The 25003-nt window shown below is 41.2% G+C and overlaps 1 protein-coding gene across 6 annotated transcripts in view; it reads left to right on the top strand.

Moving 5' to 3' along the window:
* PPP2R2B (protein phosphatase 2 regulatory subunit Bbeta) overlaps positions 1-25003 on the top strand; it is a 208051-nt gene that overhangs the window by 151578 nt on the left and 31470 nt on the right. For all 6 annotated transcript variants that reach the window (XM_069972088.1, XM_069972071.1, XM_069972076.1 and 3 more), the window contains 3 exons: positions 10277-10374; positions 20016-20181; positions 24648-24760. In XM_069972088.1, coding sequence (XP_069828189.1) covers positions 10277-10374; positions 20016-20181; positions 24648-24760 — 377 coding nt within the window. The remainder of the gene's footprint in view (positions 1-10276; positions 10375-20015; positions 20182-24647; positions 24761-25003) is intronic.

Genomic DNA, 25003 nt, shown 5'->3' with positions numbered 1-25003 from the left:
TGAGATTTGGTAATTTATGTAAAATAGTAAATTGCTATTAACCGATCATAGCGCAAACTGGTGAATGCTCCTGTGCTGGTAGATTCATTATCTCTTATTAGGTACCATATTTGTAGGGGGAACAACGTGCATGTGTACAAATACACATTATAATTTCTGAGTGCTAAAAGAGTGGTGGGTTTTTGCCTCTGCAGCTGGTAAATAAGCCAGCCTGCACATAGTAAAAATATACTGTGCGTTGTGTAAATCTCTTCACGCTACATTTGTTTCTTATTCATGCCATTTGGTGGAAGGCAGCAGCAGATGGGAAATACTTATTTTAGACAGATTTAAAATGCCAAAGTGAAGAAATCGCCCATCTGAAAGCACCTTGTGGCCCGTAAGTTGTTAAAGGAATAGAAATCTGCTCATATTAACAATGGTCTTGTTTTATATAAATGGCAAACTATCTAATTACAGATGATGCAACGTTAGTCCCGTATGGACCATACGCCATTTTATCATTGTAGACATTTATATTTCTCAACAGTTTGCTCACCAGTCTCAGGGTATTGGTTTACTACAGATTGTAAAGCTAAATTGATTAACTCTGTGACAGTAGAGCTAAGCCGCATATCCTATTGCTATCAGAATGTGTTTTTTTTATAAATATACACATTGATACATTGAGTTTTTAGTCTTTTCCGTCTGGCCTAACATAACTTTTTATATTGCCCATAAAATGTGTGATCTGTGCACATCAAGCTGACATTCTCTACAGCAGTGCTTCTCAAACTATTTCTACTGGAGCCTCACCCAACCGACCAAGGCAATGCCTGGGCCTCACCAGACTGACAAAGAGGGTGCCTGGGCCTCACTATCTGTGGTAAAAGCTCAAAATAATGCTAGGACTACCTTTCATCCATCTCCCAAGCTCTATATACTAATAAAGCAAGTACAAAATCAATTAATGTTGCTAAAATGGAGATTTTAGAGGACTGTGCAGATCATAGTTAGTTTTGTAAAAAACTGGCTCCTTAGCTGGGCCTCACCAACAACTAGGGGGCGCCTCCCTGGTGAGGCCTGCCTCATGGTTTGAGAAGCACTGCTCTACAGCACTCCTCTGTAAAATGACAAGTGTAATTCTGGGCTGTTTCATGGTTCAATTAATAGTTTATTTTGTCACACAGACCCCATGTCATTTAAAAAATAACTTTTTAATGTGTCCTAGAGACATGTTTATGTGAAAGTTTTGATCCGTCAGGATCTTGTTCATATCCCCACCAATCACTGGAACGAGCTGGGCAAGGATAAAGCTAGGTACTATTCTCCCTGTATCCTAAGGGTTGTTTAACATTGAGGAATCTGTGTGGAGAAGTTCTGGCGGATTCAGTCGCTTGTCCCCACTCGCACCTCTGCCCGTCCCATAGACTCAATTCTATGGGCAGGCAAATTCCGCCATCCGCCGAAAGAATTGACTTGTCAATTTTTTCATCGGATGGCAGAATCTGCCTGTGCATACAATTGAGTCTATGGCACAGGCGGAGATGTGAGCAGGGACGAGCAACGGAATCTGCCGGAACTTCTCTGCACGGATTGCTCAGTGTGAACCCACCCTAAGTGTGGACCTCCCTGTTGCTTTACCTTATGGTTATAGGTAGAGATGAGCGAACCAGGTTCGGGTTAGAGTCGATCTGAACCCAAGCGATCGGCATTTGATTTTCGGGGGCTGCTGAACTTGGATAAAGCTCTAAGGTTTTCTGGGAAACATGGATACAGCCAATGAGAATATCCATGTTTTCCACATAGCCTTAGGGCTTTATCCAAGTTCAGCAACCACCGCTAATCAAATGCCGAAAGTTTGGGTTTGGATCGACTCAAGCATGCTCGAGGTTCGCTCATCTCTAGTTATAGGTAAAAATGAGCAAACTTTGAGCATGCTTCCTCTGAACCCAAGAGTGCAGAATTTGATTACCAGTGCCTGCTGAAGTTGGATGCAGCTCTATGGAGTCCTGGAGGTCATGGATACAGCCTGCCACCTCTAAATAAATGGTGCAAATGGTGCATGGCCAGGAATGGGGTGGTTATGGACACCGGAGGTCACTTACCTACCCCATTCCAGCGTCTGGTTCCGGATTGCCGATTACACCCGTCCCGCGGCCGTTTCCTCGTGTGAGCTGCCGCATGAGACGTGATGTCTCAAGGCCGCTCAGCCATTCTGCGGCCGTAGCAAAGTCCCACCTCGGGCGCTGAATGGCTGAGCTGCCTTGAGATGTCAAGTCTCATGCGGCAGCTCACACCAAGAAGCTGCCACGGGACGGGTGTACCGGGCGGCGCGATCTGGGACTTGGCGCTGAAACCGGGGAGATAAGTGACCTCCACAGTCTATGACCACCCCATCCCCGGCCATAACTGAAAAATACCCCCGTCCCGGAGTACCCCCTTTTAAACCTGAGCATGCTTGAAGTTTCCTCAACTCTAGTTATAGGGTAAGCAAAACTTAGTGAAGTTGTAAATGGAGCTGAACACAGGGCTTTTATTTTTTCCTGGAGTTATCCTTTTGATGTATTGGGAAGCTAAAAGAGATATGCAGACACCATAGGGTGAAATCCATTAGATGGTAAAAACAAAGGCTTTGCTTACCTTATGATGTTGTACTCCGAGCACAACATCTAAATACACTCAGTGGAAAAAGCGATGTAGGCCGGAGCAGCCACAGGTTTCTAGGTTTCCGGGAATCCTGAGCCAATGGGTCCTGGCAGTATACTCATAATGGGAAACTCCCCGCAGTTGGCAATGGTGGATATAGATGAAACCTTGACAGGCGCAGACCAGTAGTAGATATAGGACAAAGTTCAAAGCAAGTACTATTAGCAGATTTGTCTCAAGGAACTGTCCCCAGATGATCTAATTGGGGATCAAGGACAAGTAAATAGTAGACATTTGAATATAAAAATATGACTGACAGCCATGTTCATACTAATAGCCTGTAACAATCCGTGGTGACCTGTCCAGTTCACATTTCTACCCTTTGTGCTTTTAAGTTTGTTTTCTGTTAGCGCAAATGTCTCTCAATAAGTTCACTAGCCAAAACAAAAACTGCATGTTAAACGCAAGAAAAGCTTGCAGTGTGAACCTTGCCTTTATTTGTGGTAATGAATTTGCTGCAATGACCTTTCAACTTTGGTCATGCACACATTCCAAACCTTTTGGATTTTGATGGTAAATCTAGAATGTCTGTGCTGCAACATGTATGCATTGCTTTTCAAGTGGAATCCCTGAAATTAATTTGAACAGAGCCCTAGACTGCTACCTACAGCTGTCTTTCCGTCTCCTGTAATATCAATAATATCAATAAATAAAAAGTGTACAGATTGCGAAATATCAACCTTAATTCATATGGTAAAGCCACTCGCAGTTCCTTGTCACCAGAATATTCTAATTGGAGACTCGGTGCTTCAATTAACACATTTTCACCTCTTCTTTGTTGCGGTCTATCTGCAATGTTGTTTTATTTCAAGTACTAGTCCTTGTTAGGTTCTAGAATAAAAAGAACTGGAAATAATACCCTAAATGATATGCTTTAAAAAAGTGTCTAAATTTCAAATTAGGAAAATTAATTTTAAGCTGTAATAGTCACAGTTCAGAAATACATGGGTTCTATTCTAACAGCAGTCATACAATATTCTTGGCTTGCTGATAAACCATTCACGGGGAGAGCTTTATTATTTGCATTACAAAGCCCACTTGCCAGTCTGCAGATTGGAATGTCACCGCTACATACAGAATAGCAATATGTTCCTCTAACCATTATAATAGCTGCTTAATTGGTAAACTAGGATTTATTTGCCCTGAGAACCATCGCTTTTAGGCACTGTCATGTGGAACCTGCCTTTGTGTAAATAAAGCTCTAGACTCTTAAAAGACAATGTAGTAGTTCCATTTGATTCAGGGCTGAGGGAAGCGTTTTGTTTTTCGTCTTTTGTCCATGGGAAGTTGTAATAAGTGAAGAAGATAAAAATTAGCTGGTTTTTAAAGGTCTATCCTGATTTTAGGCAAACAGTAAATGAAAGAGGTATACTAACTCTCCATCAGAAGAACCTAATATATATGTATAGAGGCTTAAAAAAGCCATTCCTGCTCCACTGGGAATTATAGGAAGAAAGGATATGCAAAATAGCTCTCACACCTCTTAGGCTAAGTGGTGCCCCTGCAAGTCAGTGTTTTATTAACTGGGGCTTTTATGCCAAGCCAAACAATCTCTCCAAAAGAAAAATCTTCCCATCTGCAGACAGCTGTTTCGGGGTTGTTGTCCCTCTTCAGTACAGAGAAGGGTGTTTGCTAATGAGAGGCCTATCGATCAGAAGGGTACTGGATCTCCTTAAAGGGGAAGTCCAGGCAAAATTATTTTAAGATATTATTGCCCCACAAAAGTTATGAAAATTACATATAAACTACATATATACTACAGCATGGCCTGTTCAGGTCTCTGTAAAGTTGGTGTTGGTGTCACGTCACATAAACTGCTGACGCCTGCTGTACCGGTAAGACAGACTGGAGCAGCAGGAGTCGGCAGTTTGCGACGTGACATCACTAACTTTACAGAGACCTGAACAGGCCATGCTGTAGTAAGTGCAGGGAAAATGTACTATAGGTGCGTTTCCCATAGTAAATGTCTATTAGTAATTTTCATAACTTTTGTTGGGTAATAACATATATCTTAAAATTATTTTGCCTGGACTTCCCCTTTTAAGGAGAGTTTCATGAAGATGTGTGAAGACTAAGGCCATTCCTATTCCTCTGGGAATTTTGGGAAGTAGGCGACCCCTTACCCTCAGTGATCTGCTGTTCTGCACATCATTTGAATCTTCGCTATTAACAGGGCTTGGAAGCAGATGGCTCCATATACTGTAGTAGCTGCACCAAGCTACTTCAGCTCTGCTCCCATTCACTTTATTGGAGTGAATGGAGTCAACGACTTCTGTCTCCATTCACACGCACATTTGGCTGCTGCGGTTCTGCAGAACAGCTGAATGCGCTATGGCTTGGTTTAATAGTGCATGTTTAAAAGACAACAAGCTAAGGGTTGTCCAGGCAGCCCCTCCCCAGTTCCCTGTGGCCTCTCCTGCTGTTCCCAGATCGCGTTCTCTACGTAATAGCACAGGCAGCAAGCAGGGAACAAGGGGGAAGCAATCGCGTACCTGATAGGTCGTTGCTAGTTTACCCCTCATTATCCTGCCATCTATCACAGGCCACACTGCTGACTTACCTAGGCCAGTGATAGGCTAAGTGGATGTCCTTAAGAAAGCAGGAAGCTCAGCTGGGGCTGGGACTGTGTGGAATCTGGGAAGGTGAGTTTTGTTTTTGTTTTTTTTCATCACAGTTATATAGGATAAGGATAATTTATATATATTTTTAAAAGGTTGCATACTCTGGTCAGTTTTAAGAAGGGTGCGTTTAGCTGTATTAATTTATGAACCCTGGCAGAAAGTGTTTAAGTTCTTTGCAGCACCTCTACAGGCCCATATATGCATTACAGTGTCCAAGTCAATGAGTTGTCTGAATAATGCAGGATAAGAGCTGAACATCCAGCATGGGACCCTAATGGAGTATATGAAAATGAATTTTCTAAACCGGATAACCTTGTCTTTCCTGGCTCTCACCTTCAGTCTTACCTTGTGCCAATCATGTAGCAATTTACAAGCTATGTCAGCTTTATTAAGTGCCGTGGCCAGGCTTGGAATCCTTTCACCTTCTATAAATGACTTCTCATCCAGTTGTGCTGATGTAAAGTGCACAGGAAATCAGAGTTGGAACAACACTTTCTGCCACTGTCAGCTCCATCACTCTTTTCTGCTTGGCTACGGAGCATTGTTCCCATTTACAAATGCTAGCGAAGCTCATCAAGATCCTAATTGCCCAGGAGTTAACCTCTGACGTATATGAAGGAATAGTCTCAATTAGACTAATCAGAAATAATTTCCCTATCCTTTTGACTGTGCTATTTAAAGAGTATAGTGACAGCTCCTGCGGTGATTGCTTTTAGGGAGCGAAGGAAAAACACCTTTTGGCTCCCATAAGCCTCTTACGATAAAGCAGAGTAAGCAGTAATGTGATTGAATTTGTTCAGAGTGATTGCAGTTTTGTAGTGCAAAACTAGCCATGGCCTAACAATTACTAAGTAATCTTTTCCCTTGATGTATTGTACTATAATTTTTTAACACTACTTTTTTTTTCTATACTTGGATGTCTGGCTTATTAAATTCATTGTAATAGTGTATTCATTGTAATACTGTAAGTAGTGAATTAATTGATGGGTATCACAAAATCAGTACCTTCATTCATTAATAAAATGGAAGCTACAAAGAGCAAGTCTTGTTCTGGAGGACAGGCATACCCATGCTATACATGGAAAGCTAGCGAAATCGGCAGTGTACAGGAAAATGTTTAACTTTTTGATGTGCCTTCACAGATTGTTGGGCAACAAGTTAACAACTTGATAAAAAAAAAAAAAGGAATCCCCAAAGTAAGCGAATGCCGATTTCACACAAGCATGAGTCTGGGGATAACACCAAAATTACTGTCGTGTAATTGGCCTTGCAGTGAATTTTTTTAAAAAGATTGTGTAATATGACTTTTAAGGTAGACTTCTCTGGAGCTATCCCCTTATATCTTAAAGTGAATGTATGGCCCTTCCGCCTCCAGTGCTTTACCCCCAGCTGGTGCCCAGGAATAGAACAGCCCAATACATGGGAACTGGGTCGCAATTAAAAAAAAGGACTGTGGCATCGGCTTCCACACGCTGGTGCCGTTCTATCAATGTGTGAAACTTGTTACTGATGTTACATTTGCTTTTAATTGTGACTGCAGATTACTACCTATACTTCTACGGTAGATCTGTAAACCAGGATTGGCTTTTCCATAGCAGAGCTTGTGATTACCTGACGTGGGTTCACCAGCTTTAAACACTTAAAAAAAAATAAAAAAATAAAATTTATCATCTGTTTTTGTAAATTCTTGTTTTATGGGGAATACAGTTATTCCCTCTTTCCTCCTAAAATGTAGAAATTAAATAAAAAGGCAACAGTGTTTATTTTCCCTCTGTTAAAGAGGTATGTCCCTACAGTGTTAGACTGAAGGGACATGCCCCAAACTGGCAACACCCAATTGTCAATTTAGTCTAAAATTTCTAGTAGGAATAATTAATAAATTCATTATTTTAACTGATCATAACCTGTATGGCTTCCGCTTCTACTGGCCTTTCATACCAAGGTGGAGGATGGTTGCTATAAACCTGTGGTACATATTCAGCATGAGGTTAATGTCAAGTCTAAGATACTTCCTAAACCCAGTCCTCAAGGACCCCCAGCAGGTCATGTTTTCCAGATTTTATTAGTCTTTGACAGATTAAATAATTATGGGTTTAATTATCAGTGCATCAGGCATCACAACAAGTGTAGTCTACATAGGATATCTTCAAATCATGACCTGTTGGGGATCATTAAGGACTGGGTTTGAGGAACTTTGATTGAGAGGGTTCTTGTGTTGTGCTCATGCTGCTTTTAATAGGCAGCATAATGTATGATCATAGCCTTGGGGTACTTTGATGTAAATTTGAGTAGGGAGTATTAGGCCTCATGAGTGTCAAGAATGAACATGTCTTGCTTTTGTTGGGGGATTGTCCAACAATACAAGAATAATCTCTCAATTCTGATGTGTGTTTTTGAGTTACAATGAAGTCACATATATTTGTGTTCTATTAATTTTAAAGCCTCATAAGCTCCTCCTTAAGGTGTTGTCCAACAGTATGAGTGTTGTTTTACAATCAGTAAACATGTAGGATCTGATTTCCATAAAAAGGAACTATTGTTACTTGTCATTATGTCATTACTTGGTGAAGCCATGCAACTTGTTGTTCAGGCTATGACTGCTGTTGAATGGACCTGTCAAACTATTCAGGTTCGGCAACGTTCTCTAAACCTGAACATTTGATTCAGCTCAGGTTCAGCAACATTTTTCCGAACCTACATTTAAATAATTGTGGCTACAGTTGGATGCCGATTTAGGAAGTCCTGTAAAACATGGATACAGCCTTAGGGCCCTATTCCACAGTAACGATAATCGGCCCCATTTGGCCCGATTCGGCCGATTATCGTTCGGTGAAATAGAACGATCAGCCGATCGTGTCATCGGCTGATCGTTCATTTAGGGCCAGACCTAAAAACATCGTTCCCCCACCGCGCATCGCTACGGTTGAATAGCGGTGCGCGGCGGGCGACCGACCATTTGAGAAGAAACAGCAGCAGCATCATCATACATTACCTGTCCAGGCTTCTTCTCTGCGCTGTCTTCATCCCCGGGTCCCGCGCGCTCTATCTTCTGAACGGAGCGCTCAGCAAATCACAGGCCGGGACCGCCGCGGCCTGTGATTGGCTGAGTGTGGCCTGTCAGCTGACCGGCCATTCAGAAGATAAAGTGCGGGGGACCCGGGGAGGGGACGTAGCGGAGGACAAGCCCTGCAGCCAGGTAATGTATGATGCTGCAAGGACATCGGTAACAATGTCCTTGCAGCCCTTGCTCAACGATCATCGGGCCGTGGAATAGGCCCAGTAAACGAGCGGCGATCTAGCAGATCGCTGCTCGCTTACATCGTTGATCGGGCCCTCCTCGGCCCGTGGAATAGGACTTATAGGCTGTTTTCTCGGACTCCCCATGACAACATCCATCCACCAGTATTCAAATGCAGAGAGCTTGGGTTCAGAGAATGTTGCTGAACCTGAGCAATTTGCCAGGTTTGCTCAACTCTAGTTAAGGTGTATATTCATAATTTCTAATCTCGTTCTGCACATATTCACTTGTCTAGACACGGCATGTCCTAAGATCAATGCAGAATTTTTTTTTTAAAACCTGTATTAGTGATGTTGTCTTTCTTTATTAAATACTGCATGGCATGTTTGTGAGGCTATGTATTTATGTGAAATACCCTTTGACCTGTGCTTACTGACTATTTGAAAAAAGTTCTCATCTATCATCCATTAATAAAACGTTAGAGGTTCTATCACATTTGACCCCACTAAGTGCTATCGCCAAGCAGGAAGTGCTTTGGCTTCTTGGCTGTAAACTCTTCCCAACTCATCCCCTTTTCTCTTAGTTAATGGCCCTAGTGGTCTCCTGAATTTTAGCTTATTAGAGTCATCGCTTAAATTTGAAAGTTATAAAGTTTTTTTGCATGATAATCTTGGCACACCAATTCCATCACGCCAATCCCTTCACTGGATCCCCATTGCCCAACGTATTCATTTTAAATAGTTGACCATGACGTACAAGGTCACCCACAACCTGTCCCCTCCGTCTCCGTACGTCTCTGACCTGATATCATGCTACCGTTCCTCACATAATTTTTGATCCTCCAGTGATCACCTTTTGCGCTCCCCGCTTGTTTGCACCTCGCACAACTGCCTCCAAGACTTTGCCCGAGCCTCCCCCATAGTCTGGAACTCACTACCCCGACACATCTGGCTCTAATTCACCATAAAGTCCTTCAAAAGTAACCTGAAAACCCATCTCTTCAAACTAGGCTACAACCTATAGCAATTCTGCATCACACTTGACTGGCTGCACTGATTGTAAGCCCTCGCGTGCAGGCTCCTCTTCCTCTATGTAGGAGTCTGCCATTTGCCTTCATGTAATGTGTTTTTGATCTTGTATTGTTCCTCTTTGGTACCCTTATCGCTTGTATAGCGCTCTGGTATTAAGGGTGCTTTATAAATAATAATTAATAATAATAATAGAATAGTTTTTCTTTGTCTGTGAAAGGGTCATATCTCCATAGCAACTCACTAGCATATGGTGCTTATCTTGCCCCATTGTGCCCTGTTGGGGTTGCTCAGTGGTTTGTATTGTTTGGAAGCCACAGAGAAAATAAATGGCACTGTGGCTGGAGACATGTTGTTGGCTTCATTAATTGGGGGTAAAAGTTGGACCCCCACTAATCAGCTTTTTATCCTCTCTCCTGTGGGGATAATATTTGGAGATGGGAGCTATTAATGTAATGCATACACTAGTCATGTGCCCTGCCCCCTTGCATTTATTTTCCTTAATTCATTTAAATAGACTGTCGTTGGTATATTTAAATATGGAGGACGTTAACAGTATCTTTACATAGGGGGTCTACAATATTCGTTCACAAAAGTCTCTAGCATGTAGAAATGACCTTTTAATTTCATTTGACATGTGGAGGGGCAGAAACGTTCAGTCATCTAAAAAAAAAATCTCCTTTTGTCTCTCTCTTTTATAGCTGACATTATCTCGACAGTTGAATTCAACAACACAGGAGAATTGCTGGCGACAGGAGACAAGGGGGGCCGTGTTGTAATATTTCAGCGTGAGCAGGAGGTAAGGGCTGCAGACCACAAAATTAATTTGGTTTTATTCCCTCATTACAGGCTTCATGCTGCGTCCTAATTTTTATGTCTCATTCATTGCCCAGGTTATCAATAACCAAACCGCACATGACATATGAGACAAGGCTATCGTGGCCTTCCTGCTGCTTGGGTGGCTTGTTTCAAATGTTTTTTTTTTTATTCACTGGAATTGTTTGTCATTGCTGGATGCCAAAGATTTAAAGTGACAGCTACTGTCTAACAAAAAAAAATAAAATAAAAAAATAATGGGATGATGAACAAAGTAATTGTATTTCAGCAGCGATAGTGGAAAAGGTGCACTCGTAAATGGGTTCTTAACCTATGTGGGCAGAGTTCCTTTACAGATCACGATTGGCCACATATCTGAAACCCTCTCTCTGTACATGCTCCCAAACTTTAACCTGGGCCAATAATGTTGCTTATGAAGGAAGTGGAGCTGCATGGCATCCTGGTCCCCTGTGTGCCTCTGCTGCACACAATGTGCCATATGTTCTATGTGTATGCCGTATTTTTCTGCCAAATTCATACAAAATCAGGCACAAAAAAATAGTTTGAAATTAATGGCATTTGAAGGTTAAGGCCCAATAAACCTTTCCGGATAGCTTATTACTAGAGATAAATGAACCTCTAGCACTTCCAGTTCGTCTGAATTCAAACACTCTGCATTTGATTCAAACACTCTGCATTTGATTATCGGTGGCTGAAGAAGTTGGTTGCAGCCCTTAGGCCTCATTCACATGTTAAGTGATTTTTTTTTTCTGGGCCACAAAACAACCTGCTATTTTTTTTTTCTCTGTGATCCGTGGAAAATCATCTGTAATTGCATCCGCTTCCATAAAATGTGTATTTGTGATTGTGGTACTGTATGTCAAAAAGACGGATCAAATGTATGCAATCTGCACTAGGACATATCCTTTTTTTTATCTTCAATAGAATGGGTTACGGATCAAAACACGAACTGTATTAATAGGCCAATATAAATCAATGTGCTCTAAGTTGAACCATGATTACAGATCCGCCGTTACGGTCAATTTTACGAAAGTGTGAATAAGGCCTTTGGCTTAACTCTGGTAAACATGGATACAGCCTGCAGGCACCAGTAGTCAAATGCTGCACACTGTTTTGCTCATCTCTACTTATTACAGCTCATTACAATTTCTATGTGTTTGAGGCCTAAAGATGGATGACAAGTAGTAAAACGGCGTAAGTGCAAAAACCCGCCAAAGTGAAAAAATGCGCATTTTTGTTTACATCAAATCTAGAAAAAATATAATAGATCGAAAAGTCGCATATACGGAAACAAGGTACCAAAAGAAAAAACAGATCATGGTGCAAAAATGACACCTCACACAGCCCTATAGACCAAACAATAAAAACGCTATAAGCATGGTAATAGAGCAATTTTAAACACATTTTGTTTTTTTTTTAAAGCCATGAAATAAAATAAGTTATACAAGTTACATATCATTGTAATCATACTGACCTTGAGAAACATAGCTAGCATGTCAGTTTTAGCATAGGGCTAATGGCGTAAACTCGAAACCCCTCAAAATACAAAGAATTGCACCTTTTTTAAATTTTACTGCACAAATTAATTTTTTGGGGTTTCGCAGCATATTTTATGGAAAAATGAAGTCTGTAATTGCAAAGTATAATTGGTGTCGCAAAAAATAAGGGCTCATATGGTCTGTAGGTGAAAATAGGCAAGCACTATGTCCTAAACCCGAGAAGGGAAAAACAAAAGGACAGAAATGAAAACTGGCTCCGTCATTAAAGGGTTAACCTCTTAAGGACATAGGACGTACCGGTACGTCCTATGTCCTCACTTGCACTTTAAAGCAGGGCCGCGCGGCGGCCCCGCTTTGAAGTGCCGCGATCCCGGGTGCCGCGAGTAGCCCGGGACCGCTGCTATTAGCGGGCACGGTCTGATCGCCGTGCCCGCTAATTAGCTAATCGGAGGCAGCTGTCAAAGTTGACAGCTGCCTCCGATTACCGGAGGCAACGTTTGCCTGGTGTCTAGTGGGGGAGATCGCTCCTCCGGGACCTTGTCCCGGAGGAGCGATCTCCGTTACTGATGCCGGCCGGGGACGCGTCCAAGATGGCGCCGTCCTCGGCTCGGCACTCGTTCGTTTTCGGCTGCAGCAGCCGAAAGCAAACGACTGCCGATCTCATGGATCTCTGCAGCATATCTATGCTGCAGAGATCTCAATGAGAGATCACAGTGTATATACTAGAAGTCCCCCAGGGGGGCTTCTAGTATATGTGTAAAAAAAAAAAAAAAAGTGTTGTTAATAGTAAAAAGCCCCCTCCCCTAATAAAAGTCTGAATCACCCCCCTTTTTCCAGGTTTTAAATAAAAGTAAACAAATAAATAAATAAATAAACATGTTTGCTATCGCCGCGTGCGTAATCGCCCGAACTATTAATTAGTCACATTCCTGATCTCGTACGGTAAACGGCGTCAGCGCAAAAAAATCCCAAAGTGCAAAATTGCGCATTTTTGGTCGCATCAAATCCATAAAAAATTTAATAAAAAGCGATCAAAAAGACGTATATGGGCAATCAAGGTACCGATAGAAAGATCCCATCATGGCGCAAAAAATGACACCTCGCACAGCCCCATAGACCAAAGGATAAAAGCGCTATAAGCCTGGGAATGGAGCGATTTTAAGGAACGTATATTGGTTACCAACGGTTTGAATTTTTTACAGGCCATCAGATACAATATAAGTTATACATGTTATATATCGTTTTAATCGTAACGACTTGAGGAACATGCATAACAAGTCAGTTTTACCCCAGGGTGAATGGCGTAAAAACACATTTCCCCCAAATAAAAGAAATGCGTTTTTTTTTTTCAATTTCACCACACTTTGAATTATTTTCTGGTTTCGCAGTGTACTTTATGCAAAAATTCAGCCTGTAATTGCAAAGTACAATTAGTGACGCAAAAAATAAGGGGTCATGTGGGTTTCTAGGTGGAAAAATGCAAGTGCTATGACCTTTTAAACACCAGGAGGAAAAACCGAAAACGTAAAAACGAAAATGGGCCATGTCCTTAACCCTTTAAGGACATGGCCCATTTTCGTTTTTACGTTTTCGGTTTTTCCTCCTTGTGTTTAAAAGGTCATAGCACTTGCATTTTTCCACCTAGAAACCCACATGACCCCTTATTTTTTGCGTCACTAATTGTACTTTGCAATTACAGGCTGAATTTTTGCATAAAGTACACTGCGAAACCAGAAAAAAATTCAAAGTGTGGTGAAATTGAAAAAAAAAAATGCATTTCTTTTATTTGGGGGAAATGTGTTTTTACGCCATTTGCCCTGGGGTAAAACTGACTTGTTATGCATGTTCCTCAAGTCGTTACGATTAAAACGATATATAACATGTATAACTTATATTGTATCTGATGGCCTGTAAAAAATTCAAACCGTTGTTAACCAATATACGTTCCTTAAAATCGCTCCATTCCCAGGCTTATAGCGCTTTTATCCTTTGGTCTATGGGGCTGTGCGAGGTGTCATTTTTTGCGCCATGATGTGATCTTTCTATCGGTACCTTGATTGCGCATATACGACTTTTTGATCGCTTTATATTACATTTTTTCTGGATTTGATGCGACCAAAAATGCGCAATTTTGCACTTTGGGATTTTTTTGCGCTGACGCCGTTTACCGTGCGAGATCAGGAATGAGATTAATTAATAGTTCGGGCGATTACGCACGCGGCGATAGCAAACATGTTTGTTTATTTATTTATTTGTTTACTTTTATTTAAAACCTGGGAAAAGGGGGGGGTGATTCAGACTTTTATTAGGGGAGGGGGCTTTTTACTATTAGGGTATAAACCCACACACCGTATATGCAGCAGATATGTAACAAATACGCAGCAGATTTGTTGGTACAGATTTGATGCTGTGTTCAGTTATTTAGATCTAATCTGCTGCGATTTTGCTGCGAGTTTGCTGCGAGTTTGCTGCGTATCGCAGCAGTAAATACGCTGCATATACGGTGTGTGGGTTTATACCCTTAACAACACTTTTTTTTTTTTTTTTACACATATACTAGAAGCCCCCCTAGGGGACTTCTAGTATATACACTTGGATCTCTCATTGAGATCTCTGCAGCATAGATATGCTGCAGAGATCCATGAGATCGGCACTCGTTTGCTTTCGGCTGCTGCAGCCGAAAACGAACGAGTGCCGAGCCGAGGACGGCGCCATCTTGGACGAGTCCCCGGCCGGCATCAGTAACGGAGATCGCTCCTCCGGGACAAGGTCCCGGAGGAGCGATCTCCACCACTAGACCCCAGGGAAACGTTGCCTCCGGTAATCGGAGGCAGCTGTCAACTTTGACAGCTGCCTCCGATTAGCTAATTAGCGGGCACGGCGATCAGACCGTGCCCGCTAATAGCAGCGGTCCCGGGCTACTCGCGGCACCCGGGATCGCGGCACTTCAAAGCGGGGCCGCCGCGCGGCCCCGCTTTGAAGTACAAGTGAGGACATATGACGTACGCATACGTCCTATGTCCTTAAGAGGTTAAAGGGTTAAAGTGTCACTGACGTGAATTTTTTTTTTTGCAGAAATCAATAGTCCAGGCGATTTTAAGAAACTTTTGTAATTGGGTTTATTATTCCGAAAAATGCATTTTTATCATGAAAAAGCAGTTTGAAGCTCTCCCCCCTGTCTTCATTGTTCTCCTATGGAGAGAGCTAAAGAAAAGACCAAAACAGGACAACAAAGAGTTAATCTACAAATCCCCTCAGGGGATATCTCCTGTGACAGTCACCAGTGACCTGTCTGAGCTCAGATTACAGCTGTCACCCAGCTCTGTGCCTGTAATCCTCTGTTATCTGCTTTCTGCTGCCGGCTAACTCCCTCCTTCCTCCTCCCCCCTCCCCTCTCCCTAGAGCAGACAGGGTACGTCTCCTGCAACAAGTCACAATTTTCAGATTTTTCAGAGTGGATGAAAAAGAGGAAGGAGGGGGGGACCTGGGAAAAGGCTTTTTACATGCAGATAATGGCAGATTTGGCTAATAAACCCAATTACAAAGTTTCTTAAAATCGCCTGGACTATTGATTTCAGCAAAAAAAAAAAAAAATACGACAGTGACTCTTTAAGCTAATTTTGGTTGGAATGATTGATCTTGATAGAGTAACTTTTTTGTATCTTACATAGTAACATAGTAACATAGTAAATAAGGTTGAAAGAAGACAAGAGTCCATCAGGTTCAACCTAGGAAAATCCTACTGTGTTGATCCAGGAAGGCGAAAAACCCCTATGGGGCAGAAGACAAACGCCCCACCACAGGGAGAAACTCCCCCCCCCCCTCCCCCGACTGCAATGGCAACCAGAACAATCCCGGATCAACGTATCACCAGAAATCTAATGCCCATAACTTGTAATATTATATTTTTCAAGAAAAGCATCCAGGCCTCCCTTGAACTTATTTACTGAATCAGCCATGACAACATCATGTGGCAGAGAGTTCCACAGTCTTACCGCTCGTACAGTAAAGAACCCGCGTCGATGCTGATGATGAAATCTTCTTTCCTCTAGACGTAGAGGATGCCCCCTTGTCATTGTTACAGACCTAGGAGTAAAAAGACCACTACAAAAATCTCTGTACTGTCCATTCATATATTTGTACATTGTGATCAGATCGCCCCTAAGACGTCTTTTTTCTAGCGTAAATAACCCCAAGCGTGATAACCTGTCCTGGTACTGTAACCCACCCATTCCCTTAATGACCTTTGTTGCCCTCCTCTGCACCCGCTCTAGGTCAGCTGTGTCCTTCTTATATACCGGTGCCCAAAACTGTACACAGTATTCCAAGTGTGGTCGGACCAGTGATTTATAAAGAGGCAAAACTATGTTCTCATCTTTAGCATCTATACCTCTTTTGATGCATCCCATTATTTTATTAGCCTTGGCAGCTGCTGCCTGGCACTGATCACTAAAGTTGAGTTTACTGTCCACCAATACCCCCAGGTCCTTTTCGGAAGTAGTTTTACCCAGTGTTTTATTATTTAGCACATAACTGTACTTATTATTTCTATGGCCCAAATGCATAACCTTACATTTATCCACATTAAACTTCATTTGCCATTTCTCCGCCCAAGCCTCTAGCTTCTCCAAATCCCTCTGTAATATGATATTATCCTCCTCTGTACTGATTACTTTACCCAGTTTAGTATCATCTGCAAAAATGGAGATTCTGCTCTGTAGCCCCTCTACAAGATCATTAATAAAAATATTAAAAAGAAGTGGACCCAACACTGACCCCTGTGGTACCCCACTAGTAACTAAAACCCAATCTGAATATGTTCCATCAATGACCACCCTCTGTTTTCTATCACACAACCAGTTACTTACCCATTTGCATACGTTTTCCCCGAGTCCCAGCATCCTCATTTTGTAGACCAACCTTTCATGCGGCACAGTATCAAATGCCTTTGAAAAGTCCAGATACACAACATCCACAGCCTCCCCCAGGTCCAGTCTATAACTTACCTCTTCATAGAAGCCGATCAGATTAGTCTGACAGGACCGATCCCTCATAAATCCATGCTGGTGCTGAGTCATAAGATTATTTTCATTAAGATACTCCAGTATAGCATCTCTTACAATCCCCTCAAATACTTTACCTACTATAGATGTTAGACTTACGGGCCTGTAGTTTCCAGGATCACTCCTTGACCCCTTCTTGAATATTGGTACCACATTAGCTATGCGCCAGTCCTGTGGAAGAATCCCTGTCGTAATAGAATCTTTAAATAATAGGAATAACGGTCTGTCTAACACAGTATTTAATTCTTGCAAAACTCTAGGATGGATACCTTCTGGGCCCGGTGACTTATGGATTTTAATATTTTTAAGGCGTTTCCCCACTTCTTGTTGTGTTAGGCAGGTGAGATTTATGGGAGGATTAACATTATCCCTAGTCATATCGTCTGTTATGGGATTCTCCTCTGTGAATACAGTAGAGAAGAATGTATTTAGTAGATTGGCCTTTTCCTCTTCCCCCTCCACCATTACACCCAGATTATTTTTGAGGGGACCAACATTTTCGGTTTTAAGTCTTTTGTTATTTATATAGGTGAAGAACATTTTGGGATTTGTTTTACTTTCTTTGGCTATCCTTCTTTCTGTTGCTATTTTTGCTTCTTTTATTTGCGTTTTACACATTCTATTCTTCTGTCTATAGTTGCTCAATGCTTCCCCACTACCTTCTTGTTTTAGTTGTCTGAATGCTTGTTTCTTATCATTTATTGCACCCCTTACAGCTGTAGTTAACCACATTGGATTTCTCTTATTTCTACTACGTTTATTCCCATATGGTATGTGTCGTTCACACGATTTACACAGGATGCTCTTAAATATGTCCCATTTCTCTTGTGTACTTTTATTTCTGAAGGCATTGTCCCAGTCTATGTTCCCAAGGTCCTCTCTTAGTTTTTGGAAATTAGCCTTCCTGAAATTTAATGTTTTTGTAGCCCCTCTGCTAATCATTTTATTGAAGAATAATTGAAAACTTACTATGTTATGGTCACTATTACCTAGGTGACCCCCCACCTCTATTTTTGATATTCTGTCGGGCCTATTGGTTAAGATCAGGTCCAGAAGGGCCCCCCCTCTTGTTGGTTCCTCTACTAGTTGGGAAAGGTAATTATCTTTTACTATTTCCAAAAACACGCTTCCCTTCCTGGAGCTGCAGGTTTCTGCTTTCCAGTTGATATTTGGGTAGTTAAAGTCCCCCATACTTGCAGCAGGATGTCAGTCCCACTGGGAGTATGTTTTTTTTATTGAAAATGACCGGCAAGGGATCCGCAGCAGATTTCGCTGCAAATTCGCATCGTGAAATCCGCTGCGGATCCAGTGTGTTTCTACCCTTACTGTGTATTACATTTTCTGAAAGTTTGTTCCAAGCATCTACTACTTTCAGTAAAAAATTTTCCCATGTTGGTTGTGATCTCCCCCCAGCTATCTCCTGATTGTGCCGCCTTGTTCTTGTGATTAGTATGTTATCAGAAACTCCCTTTACAGCTCAGCCTTCAAATATTCATGATCTGTGATTGGCTGTTCTGGGCAACTATGAGAATAAAAGAATTGCAGAATAAAATGAAGAGCTTTTCAATCTCATGACTGTATATTAGGAAGATTTACTTTACAAGTGGCAAGGGTCCAAACTCAAGGACAGCACCACCACCCTCCTCCCACCCAATGTAAGAATGAAGAGAACACAGGCCTTGTGCTGTCTTGTCCTTGGTGCGTGTCCCAGAAGTCAGACTCCTTCCAGTCGTGAACCTATTGTCCCATCCTATTGATAGGATATGCCAGATTTGTGCTCTTAATGTAGGATTACTCCTAAAAAGAACCATTACCGGTTAAATACCATTCTATGTAAAATAGGGAAAAATATTGGGCAAACCTGTAATATTGTTTGCATATTTTTCTGATTATTTTAATATGCATAATTATAAGTGGTTCCTTTGAAACTGAATACTCAGTATTACACAAAAGGAACAACCATAAAAACTACACCGTATCTGACAGCATAATTTACCCCCGTTATATTGCAGTTGCTTATTATCGGCCTTAATTAGAATAACTTGTAATGTTTTTACTTTTTATTTTCAATTTTTTTTTAAAAAAAGAGTTGGTATACGATCTGTGGATCTTGCCCCACATACCCCATTTACTGAAAAGGTTGCTTTACTACTCTAAAGCTTTCACATATATCATTGGGAAAGGCTTTCTACAGAAACTGGTGTAAAGGTTGTATTGGACACGGACACACTTTAGGATTTTATTTGTGCATCTTGTAGTTTTACTGTTATGGCTGATTGATCTATGTATGTATACAGGTCAGTATGTCGTCCTCTGTGTTATACTAGACATTGCAGGGGGTAGTAAGCATACAAATGTCAGGATTTTTATTTATTTTGGTGTACTAAAAATCTCACTAGCCACCGGGCAGGTAAATTTGCCGCAATTTTGGATATTTTTGACCATGGTTGGCTGAAGAAAAAACACGGGATGAATTTGCCTGATAATTTGTCATTTTGGGCAAGCTCAACAATGATCGGCCAAATGTATCCAGTAGAGATGAGCGAATATACAGTAAGTATATCTGTATTCCACTCATCAGGCTGCGGCGCTTTGAAGTGTGCTCCGCTCCGTGCCGCTTCATCCCAGGTGCTGGGAAAAGATGAATCCCGTCCTAGGAATCTTCTCCCAGTTTCCCAGGACTGGATCCATCTTTTTTCAGCACCTGGGAAGGAGCGGCGCGGAGCACACTGTAAAGTGCTGCAGCCCGATGAGCGGAATACAGATTGGGACGAAGCGCTTCGCTTCGTCCTTACTGTATATTAGCTCACCTCTAGTATCCAGTCATACCATACTGCTGTGTATGGCTCACTTTACAACTAAAGGAGGCCAGATAGGGAGATGGCCAGAAACACAAACACACTGAAAATTTTACAGTATGAATTTTTTAAAAGAATCGCAACTAGTGTTTTATTGTTTGACCTTTTGTCCTTAGAATTGTATCTTTTAATCGTATGTGATTTATCTTTCTAAGACTGTACTTTTTTTTTTTTTAATGGCAGAGCAAGAATCAGCCTCACAGAAGAGGAGAGTATAATGTTTACAGCACTTTCCAGAGCCACGAGCCAGAATTCGATTACTTGAAAAGTTTAGAGATAGAAGAAAAAATAAACAAGATAAGATGGCTTCCTCAGCAAAATGCTGCCTATTTTCTGCTATCTACGAACGGTAAGCTACTATGTTATTTACCCTCATTGACTTTTAAATCTAAAGACAACAGGGGCCTATAATATATTTTTCTATGAAAAAAAAGGACTAGGGCCTAAACTGCCTACCCCGTTCCATACGGAAGCTAGTCACCATACTGTATATACCGCTGTTAGACTCCTATACTGTAAGTGCCCCTTATTTAGGCCCCCATACTGTATACTTCCCTCCCCCTCTGTACTTTCCTGCATAGTGTATGCACCGCGCAATAGGCCCAGCAATACTGTCATACTGTATACATCACCCCCTCTGCAGTAAGGGCCTGCCATACTGTATACCCCTCTCTTCAGTAGAGGCCCCCCAATACTGTATACCCCCTTTCCCTCTGTAGTTCCCCATACTTTATACCTCCCTCCCCTCTCTATAGTTGGCCCATGAACCTTCTGTGCCCCTGTATTCAATGTCTTCTACTGTGCATCATCTCACCCCTCCTGCCTCCCCTGTAGCTTGTGTTGAGCAGGTGGGGGGGTGGGGTGCAAAATCATTCCCAAAATTGAAGAGGTTGTAATCCTTGATGGTAGTTCATGTCTGCACATAAAAATTATTATACCATAATCATCATCCTGACACTTCTTTCTTTATATCAATCCAATCCATATCTACAGCTAAAATCCAGAAAGACCATATTTACATTCTTTCTGGCCTCTGCTTCTTAATTCAGGTAGTATTGATAAAACTTAACTATTGGGGTGTGTTATCTGAGCAAGGCATCATACATGGCAGTATTCATGATGTATATTACGGGGATCCAGAATAGGCTGCACAATCTGTGCCTAAATTTGGTTTCCCTGTACGATTTGCAGTGATTTAGGAAACCTTTAAAAAAAAAAAACTGCAGTGGAAAACTGGAGGTTTTTAAAAAAACAAAACAAAAAAAAACCCTGACATTATTGCTGCTTGCTTCTTATTGGGAATACCATAGATTTTATAAGTTTCTCAGTAATGCTTTGTGCCCTTAAAATGAATTAGTAATTTCATGCTGTAAAATTTTCTACCTCAAGGTACAAAAGAAACCTTTGATGTGGATATTTTTTTATTGTAACACAGATGCCCCCTCCCCTATAATCTCTGGCAAGGAGATGGCTAGTGAAGTGGAGACTGCATCTCCGTGACATTGAGAAGGAACTGCTGGTCATGCCTTCTCATTTAACATTTCAATTTTGTTCCCATAAAAATTAATATGGGGACATTTATTTTTTATTTGTTGTCTAATTCAAAGAAGTCAGGTCAAGTGTAACCATAGTACTTCAAACCTATCATATGCTACTAGCTTGTTTAAGCAGCTGCAGTGTTAGTAGTAATGACTGGTAGCATGGTACTGTGAGTGGCATTCTCTGAGGCAGTCTTTCATTTGCAGTGTGTAGATAGGGTGCTTTGTTTAGGACTGAAATAATACATGGTATCTACAGCAGAATTTCCAAATGTACAGTGCAAATTCTCACCAGGGCAGGCAGATTTTGGTGGTGATTTGCTGCTGGAAATGTTAATGTAATTTACAAAAATTTTTAAAACCCACTGATTTTGACTTCACAATTGTTGACATTCTGTAAATTCAGGTAGGAACTGTCATTTCAAAACTTTAAACACGTCTCTACAACACACAGTATTTTTAAATTGTTATGGTCTGGGTGTTCAGACCCCAACTTACCACTAGAGTGAGCTGTGAGAAGTGTGCGCTAAGCAAGTTTGCTTTCAGCCCGGTGTCATGTAATACAGTCGGGCTTGCAGTGTAAGTATATGGAACTGTCTTTGCCATGCACTCAGCTCGGTCGTGGCTCTCTCCCGCTTTTACTAGTCTTGACTGGGGTCTTAATGCTCAAACCCAGCCGTTTAAAACTTCTGACATATAGGCTGAATCGCTATGATGTCTTTTCTGTACTGCACACAAATTGAAAGATAACCTGATTACATATGTCTCTGTAGCCAGCACTCCAAATAGGCAGCATCATGGAGGACATTATGGGGATAGGGAAGTACTGAGCAACATAAAATGTCAGTTAGGTCTGCTCACTAAGCTCTTCTGTTTATAACTCCAGGCACACCTCACTCTTCTTCCCCTCTCTATAGACTTGTGTCGGCATTATGTCACCTAATCCCTCAGTGAAGCCTTATATCAGCTTTTCAGAGTGATGAGTTTAGGACATACTGGAGCTGGAAAGTAACCTGATAAGGAGAGCAGTATTTTTCAATAATAAGATGTATATAAAAAGTTGTTTTTTATTTATTTATTTTTTTTTATACTACTCATTTATAGGATGTTTGTGGAAATGGCAGTCTCTCTTTAAAAGACAACTCCGGCGCTGATTAAAAAAAAAAAAAAAAAACTCCGGCGCTGATTAAAAAAAAAAAAAAAAAAAAACTGAAGTTCCAGTTGGTGTCTTCATTTTTTTTCTTCGCTTCCTGGTTTAGGCTTTTCCATGATGCACTTTGTCTCCTGTGATGTCTGACTCTGTAGAACTATTAGATGGCTTACAACTTGTTCAGCCAATCAGAGCTGAGCAACCGGAGTCATCTGACAAAGGGAGGCTGGCCTAACAGAGCTTAGACCAGTTTCTCTCTTGATGTCATTGTCACAAAATGGCTGCCACAGAAAAACCTGGGGTTAAAAGTCATTAGGTAAGAATGAGTTTACTTCACCTTTTGGTGGGGATTGAAGGGGTAAAAATAGGGAAGGGGGGCAGATAGGTCATTGAAACACATTACAAAGTTATATAACTTTGTAATATGCTTCAATTGCTGGGAAAAATATTTTTGACAGAGTATCCCTTTAATCATTGTCTGCTTTAGGCCACTTTCACAATGGCATAATATTGACACATCGTTGCATTCATGTTATGGCCACAAGTCCTAGCCAAAATGCTAACTTGATGACCCATGCTGACAACTCTTAGGGTTTTTTACGTGACCCAGTCTACGGCCGTACGTGAAAGCAAACGAATGCCAATTAGTGATATTGGTGCTCGTATGCAGTGCCTTTACACAGCTCAACAGATCAATACGAAAGTACGCATGTTTACAGAGGGAGATGTGCAGCTTATAAACAGGTATTTTAAGGTTCAATGCAATCTGCCAATGAATGGGCGTTTTCCCTCTCCTTAGTTTATCACTGACAGTTTAATAAGAGCCGATTATCGGCCCAATGAGTTCTTCTACCAATGATCATAGCTGATAATCGGCACACGTAAAAGGCCCTTAGTTTGTGTCGCCAGACCCATGGGTAGGCAGGGATTTTGGCAGTAATACAGATACAAAAATGTCTGGTATTACATCAGTTGTGTTTTTTTTTTTTTTTTTTGGGGGGGGGGGGGGGGGGGGGGGTCGGGGGAGGGGATGAATGTGGGATGTCATCTGTTGGATATAACGGAAAGCCTAAATCTAGTACATATAAGTACTGTATGGTATTTTCAAATGTCTTTGGATATATAGCATTCTCTGTCCAAATTTATGAGACTGTGAAGGAATTAAACCTGTCTCTGAAACATATGCTTCTGTATAATTATTATGCATTGAAAGGTTGAAATTGCCTAGTCCTAAGTTAGCGAGTCATCAATTGATTATTTTAATACAATTCACAGGCTTCTTAAATATGTTCAGAGGGGTAAAAACACATTGTGGGAGAATAAAGATTAATTACATGCTGTAATGTTTTCTTAATTGAGTTTTAAAATAGTTTTTGATTAACAAGGATATTATCTCCACGATCAGAGAGCGGCCGCTTCAGCGCCAGCAGGAAATGAAAATCTGTCTTTTTAAGCGTACCATGTGATGGCGTTTGTGCCAGCTCTGTAAAGGGGACTTGTACGGCCAAGTGGGCCAGGAGACAAATGAATGGAGGCTAGAAATGATTTTGCATGCAGATAGAATGGAAGATAGAAATGATCTTGCATCCAGTTTCCTAATCTTTTAATGGCTATACACAGTAAAAAGAAATGCATTATGAAAAAAGATCATCTGTGCGGTGTATTGGCCATGATTTTAAAAAAAGTGACCGAACATGACATGAAAGCAGACTGTAGCTGGCAGCAGGTTACTGGTGTGTGATATCACCACGTGAAATGCCAGTTTTCCGCCTTTGTGTTCATTCATCATAAAACACTACAAGGATTTTCCAAGCAAACTGACACTTGTGCTTTTATAGAGGTTCAGCGGTATCAGGGGAAGCGCTGTCATACATATAAATGTAATTTATAGTGTGTGGTCCAATGTCTAGGAAGTAGATTAATCTGTGTCCTCTGTGAAAGCTTTGCTGAACCCTGACTGCCATTGTGGGGGTCTATTCATGGGTAAACAGCTTCTCAGTGGGACATTTAAAAAGAAAACTTCCCAATTCCAAGTTCTCAGACAGGTTCCCCATCCAAATGACATGCAGTGACTGATGACAAAAAAACCCAGCTTCTTAATGTATTTGTCTTATTTCTTATATGCAGATAAAACTGTAAAGTTATGGAAAGTCAGTGAACGAGACAAGAGACCGGAGGGTTACAACCTGAAGGATGAAGAAGGAAGAATACGTGACCCATGCACAATAACTTCATTACGAGTAAGAACATTACTGTTAATTTAACCCTTGAGGTTACAAAATGGCTTTTAATGATTCTATCTGGTATAAATTGGACACAAACAGCTTAAGGCTTTTTCTTTTTTTTAAAGAAATCAAGAGATTATTTTAAAGAAACCATTTGATCCCAGGAGGTTGGTGTCTCTTTTTGGATCTTTGGTATACATTTGAATCACTACTGCAATTTCAATCAGTACTTTGAAGCTGAATTACAATACATTATAA

The sequence above is a fragment of the Dendropsophus ebraccatus genome, chromosome 1, assembly GCF_027789765.1.
Source record: "Dendropsophus ebraccatus isolate aDenEbr1 chromosome 1, aDenEbr1.pat, whole genome shotgun sequence".
Taxonomy (NCBI): domain Eukaryota; kingdom Metazoa; phylum Chordata; class Amphibia; order Anura; family Hylidae; genus Dendropsophus; species Dendropsophus ebraccatus.
Note: the sequence above shows the minus strand (reverse complement) of the source record. Positions and strands in the feature narration are given on the sequence as shown.